Below are 6,000 nucleotides of genomic sequence, written 5' to 3'. Positions count from 1 at the left end.
AGAAAAATGAAGTTAATCGCGCGCGTTTGATGCACATTAACTCGAGTTCAATTCTCGATAGGAGAGTCTTGAAATTTAAACATTTTATGGTGGTTCGTATTCTACGTTAAAGAGTGTATGTCCACGTCTCATACAACCTTTACGCTGTAAAGGACGATAAACTCCTAGCCAACCAACCAAATTACTGTTTACGATTTTTGTCTAGAGGAAAGTGTTATTTTTAGTATTAAAGGAAATAACACCGTCGGGACAAAACACATAATTTTATTGGAATATGAATTGTAATTATATTGAAAATACTCTCTAACATCTGTCTCATGGTTTGTAGCCTAGTTTCCATGGAAGTGATATTATGTGTTGTGTTCTGTGCAAAGTGCTACTGCGTGGTGATACACGTATGTATTTAACTGCATCAGAATCAAGTTTCGGTGTGGTTCGGAGCTACTTACATAGTGTCCGTTCCGACTTAAATAGTTCCGTCTTTCGTAGGTTTGGTGTTGCTTAAACTATGCGAAGGGAAATAAACAATGTATACTAGTACTTGCATCGTGTCCAAGAAGGTACTCAACAGAATATACAGATGTAGCCTTCTTACATCGATTTTTATGTACACAACCTGAACATCACACCAACCCTACATAGTATATCAAGTTTGTTTGTTTGTTTCTTTGTTTTTTCAGGAAAATATTACCACTCACCTCGCTTTTAGGGGGAATGTGGCTGAATAATACAGCGCTCACCATGTCAGGGGTCTCTGGGTAGATCCCAGTCCATGTGACTTGTACGCAACGTCATGTCCGTGTCTTTTTTTTAAGTTCTTCTCGTTTCCTCCCACATTCTCATTCCAGCATTTTTTCGTTATCATCCTCCTTCATCAAACGTTTCCATATTTATGAAACTTAAAACTAAAAATTTCATTTCTACTTCTTTTTAACGCCTTATTCTTAGCTGCCGTATATAAGAAATGTCAACATTTTGACCTGAAACAATATTTCAAATGGCCCAAACAGATACATATATGGTTGGTGGAATTCTGTTTATTAGTTATAATACATATATTTTCAAATCAAAGTGAGTGGCTGAGTCTGTAGCCTATTGCAAACAATTCTCTGGCTTTATCAAGTAGGTGCAGTTGTATTAGAACAATTGTAGACTGAATATAAAATCCGTTCTAAGTGGCAAAACGAACACATTGAGTAAACAGCCCAGATGTTACTTCAGAACTGATGGGACATATAGGCACGCGCATTCTCCTGGGGATTATTTGAACTACTTCCATAGTAAATACTAGGCATCCAGTTTTTCATTGAGTAGTGTTAGTCACATAGGCCACACTTTTACATTAAACCTAACTTTTTCCATTTTTGGCACATAGCACGGATTTTATATCCAGTCTACAATTGTGAACATGCAGTTGAGATATAAACTTTCGAAACATCTTTGAGGCCCTGATCTACGAAGAAAAAGAAACATATTTATTGCTGTTTTAAGGACGTTCTCTAACCACTCATGTCAATTGCAAACTGTAGAGGTGAGATTCAGGGACAAAATCCTTTAGTAGAATGTACTTCAAACTAACACGGGATGTACTTGAACCTGAACCCACAAAGTGGGGGTGATGTATATATTTCCTGAAAGCTTGGGTCAAGGTAAGATCAAAACCGGTTACCAAAATTGGGGAGGTCTCGAGCATTTCGCTTGAGGGCAGCACGTTACTCATTTTTATTAACACCTTTAAGCGTGTCTTAAAGTGCGTTGCAGCCCCGAAAAATCTGAAACGGTGAGACAGGTATGAAAAGAGAAAAACATGTCTTTCATCATTTCAAAAGTATAACGTATCAAAGTAAAATAAATTGTCCCAGGGTCGCCCACAGGGTCCCAGACGGGGTCAAACTCAAAATGTTGAAATGGAAAGGGGTTCAAATTGAGTATCGTATGAAAGCTTATGTTAAGTGAAGGAAGAAGAAACAAGTCTCAATTCTTGATGAAAAGGTATATTGCCACTTCTATTAATCTGATACGGTGAGACAGGCATAAAAAAAACAAAAACAAAATCTAGAATGTATCAAAGGAAAAAAGAAATATCCCAGTTTCAACTCCAGCATTCCAGACGGGGTCCAACTCAAAAGTTTCAATTGCCAAGGGGGGTAAATAAGCACATCATGTGAAAGCTCGTGTTAAATGATACAGAATTGGACATTGGACAAGTCTCGACTGTCGATAAGCACTGCAAAATGGCACGAGTCATTTCCTTTGATACATTCTAGTTTTTGTTTTGTTTTGTTTTGTTTCGTTTTTGCACCTGTCTCACCGCTTCAGATTAATAGGAATGGCAATAGACTTTTTCATCAAGAATTTGAGACTTGTTTTCTCTTCTTTCACTGAACATAAGCTTTCATACGATACTCAATTTGAGCCCCTTTGCATTTCAACATTTTGAGTTGGACCCCGTCTGGGATCCTGCGAGAGACCCTGGAACATTTTTTTTTACTTTGAATTATTATACTTTTGAAATAATGACATATCCGTGTTTTTGTTTCTACACCTATTCCACCGTTTCAGATTCATACGAGTGGTCATAGACTTTGCAATAAAGATTTTGTTGATATTTTGACCCACCGCTTTTTTGCACAGGCTTATCGTAGAGAGTTGCGACTTGATTTATCTTCTTTTATTTAACACCAACTTTTATACGATATGCAAGTTGACCCCCTTTCCATTTAAAAATTTTGAGTTGGACCCCGTCTGGGACCCTGCGGGGGACCCTGGGACAATTTATTTTACTTTGATACGTTATACTTTTGAAATGATGAAAGACATGTTTTTGTTTTCATACTTGTCTCACCGTTTCAGATTTTTCGGGGTTGCAACGCACTTTAAGACACGCTTAAAGGTGTTAATAAAAATGACTAACGTGCTGCCCTCAAGCGAAATGCTTGAGACCTCCCCAATTTTGGTAACCGGTTTTGATCTTACCTTGACCCAAGCTTTCAGGAAATATATCCATCACCCTCACTTTTTCGGTTCAGGTTCAAGTACATTCCGTGTGTGTTATCAATGTGATCAACACAGGTAAACTTGTTTGCTGTTAGCATGAAGAAATAATCATAATTACTTATCCTTGTACTGTTTTAATATGAGAAAAGTAAAACTTACATTTTTGAATGAAATACATAAGAAAAAGCTGTATAATGAAGCTAAAGAAAATGTTCTAATAGTACAGAAAATCGTACATTTGCGGTTATTACTTTAAATGAAGAAATGTAAAATAATATATCAATATTTGAAGTGCAAAACACTTAAACCGTATGAATTTAACTACAATTTTCATACGCAATACATTTGAACAAAAATGAGTATTTCTTAAAACATATCTTTCGACCATATTTGCTCTCCTTCATATACAATCACACATGGTACACCTTTTGCAAATAATCATTTTCTGTTCGTTAGTGCACGAAAAAATTTCACTAGCAAGATTTGTGTTTACATATTTCAAAATACCAGTTCTGAATATCATTGTACATCTGAGATCTCAAATGTTAAGAACAACAACCATTAAAATATTGTAATACGCAAAGAAAATACAAAAAAAGACACAAAAATTGTTTTCAAATTGTTATTAATTACAAAAGAAATTAAATATTTTGGCACTACTATTTTCAACAATCTTATTTTGGTCTGACGTAAAGTATTCGATTTTGGATAGTACATATGTTGTTTAGAAACAATTACATTACCAGTGCTTTCAATTAATTATGTTATTTTTAAAAAAAGAAAAATGCTATGAAATATTTCGTCCGCCAACTTAAGAGTAAAATAACAGAAACTGTACAGATATGTTAAATTATACACATTGTTACTTGCGTACAAAATTAATAACACCTATCTGCTTTCTAGTAAAAGGCAATAGCGACTCTCATTCTTGATTACCACAAATCTGTTTGGTACTTTTGTTTCAAACAATATAAATATTCATCCTCATCCTCAGTCTCATCCTCGTCGTCTACCTCATATTCTATTTCCTTTTCATCTTCATCTGTATCTTCATCTGTATCCTCTTCATCTTTTTATCCTCTTTATCCGTATCTTCATCTTCAACCACTCTCTCCCGTTGGTATATGACAACCGACCGTTGGTAATTGCCAAAACCTTCTTCCATAGATATGATATCCTCAGTTGTTCCATAGTGTAGGTAATCATCCATCTCGATCAAAAGGACAATGGGTGTTGAGAATAACATAGCCAAATCACATACAAGACATGGTCCCATTGCTTTTTCTACGTTCTTCAAAGCAATTTGCTTCCTTTCCGAGTCGAATGCTCCCGAATAGAGATCTGTCCTAGAATTCTTATTCTCTGTATCTGAAAGATCTGTGCTCTCGGTACAGTTATCCGTATCTGTATCTGTAGTATCGCTACCTGTGTCACCTGTGTCTGAATAATCTGTGTCATCAGCCGTGTCATATACATCACAATCGTCATCATGGGTATTACCATCTGCTTCAACATCCGTGAGATTATTCCATTTATCAGTGAATGGGAGCAACGTTGATAATTCCGACACAAAATACCCGCGAAATGAGGATTCCATTTGCTCGCAGATAACAGCCAGTACAACAAACTCATCATATGACAATACATTGGCCAATTTGTATACAGCATTACGATCGTTGCACTTGGTAAGATACCCTAAATAAATTGCCCGAGCCATAATCACACATGAGAATAAAATGTTGAATATGAGGTAAACGATGCTTAGTACAACAACGGTAAAAGAAAGACACGATTCAATTACACCAATTTTCATGTAGATGTCGCTCGAGGATAGGAAGCAGTAAGTTACCTTCGTCATATTCTCAGTAGTTGTGCAAGAAACGGTATAGCCTGGAACAAAGTCCGGAACATCATTTTCACCGCTCGAAAATCCATTGATGTTAAACTGGTTGCTACTGAAATAATATTTAAAGAGATTTATACCCATAGCGTAAGCTACAAAACAAGTTGAATAAGCGCATAATACCTCAAACCAATAGCACAACAAAAATATCATTCTGTTCGATTTGAAACTCTGAATTCTCTTTGCAACTAAATTTGCAATATCAGTTATCAGTTTATCGGTAACAGGGGCTTCTCTTATGTCAGCAATAAGTTGAGAAAATTTTCTATTATCCCACTGCATCCACATTGAATATGAGTTAAAGAAAACAAGGACCTGAATCATAAAGACGAACGGTATCAGTTTGAAGTAGCGTTGTTTTCTAGAGTTAATTTCTGCATCATCAAATACATCTGCTGTACTCGATGAGTTCGGGCGACCAAGAAATGCTTCGTTCCAGCAAGTATCGAAATCATCAAGGAGTGGGACGTCATCAATTCCCTGACAAATAACATCATTTACGAAGAAGGTGTAACCTAAAGAGAGCGCCAAAATAGCGTCTAGAATGTAAACAATGCATCTTAAGCGGAAAAAGAAGCCGTGGGTGTTGGACTTTTCTTCAAACAAATCAATTTTCTTCCTGCGAGCGAGCAATTTCGAGCGAAGTTCCATCTTCAATTGTGGTTAACCTGAAAAGAAATAATTGACAAAATTAAAATTATATTCAACATAAATATGAAGAACATATTTTACTTTCTGTTATGAAGAATACATTTTTCTCTTATTATTTCTTTTGTTCATTCTTTATAATTTCAGTGAAAATTAGCCTTAAGGTCGGTATACGATAAGATAATTTGTGGAATAAATAAATAAATAAACAAATAAGTACATAGTTACTTTAAAACACATGCTGGATATTCCAAAATATCTGAATGTGACTTCCAAAGTTTGTACAGGGTGGTCTGGAAGTGGGCGTATCCTCCCTTTAGTTTCAACAGTATAGTGTTAGTTATGGTAGAATGTCTATGTACACAGCTACCTTGAAGTCTTAAGAGTTTTAAGACTCATAAACCAGAGTATGATCACCATCCATAATTCCTGCGTTGAGTGATATCGAGTGT

The 6,000-nt window shown here is 35.8% G+C and overlaps 1 protein-coding gene across 1 annotated transcript in view; it reads right to left on the bottom strand.

Annotated features, from left to right (window-relative positions):
- Positions 1–3,111: 3,111 nt before the first annotated feature.
- LOC145688076 (uncharacterized) overlaps positions 3,112–6,000 on the bottom strand; it is a 28,628-nt gene continuing 25,739 nt past the window's right edge. Inside the window, exon 2 of the mRNA XM_081761799.1 lies at positions 3,112–5,568. Coding sequence (XP_081617925.1) covers positions 4,019–5,551 — 1,533 coding nt within the window. The 5' untranslated portion in view covers positions 5,552–5,568 and the 3' untranslated portion in view covers positions 3,112–4,018. The remainder of the gene's footprint in view (positions 5,569–6,000) is intronic.

The sequence above is a fragment of the Thermobia domestica genome, chromosome 6, assembly GCF_964235325.1.
Source record: "Thermobia domestica chromosome 6, izTheDome1.hap1.1, whole genome shotgun sequence".
Classification (NCBI taxonomy): domain Eukaryota; kingdom Metazoa; phylum Arthropoda; class Insecta; order Zygentoma; family Lepismatidae; genus Thermobia; species Thermobia domestica.
The sequence above is the reverse complement of the archived record's forward strand: the minus strand, read 5'-3'. Positions and strand labels throughout refer to the sequence as shown.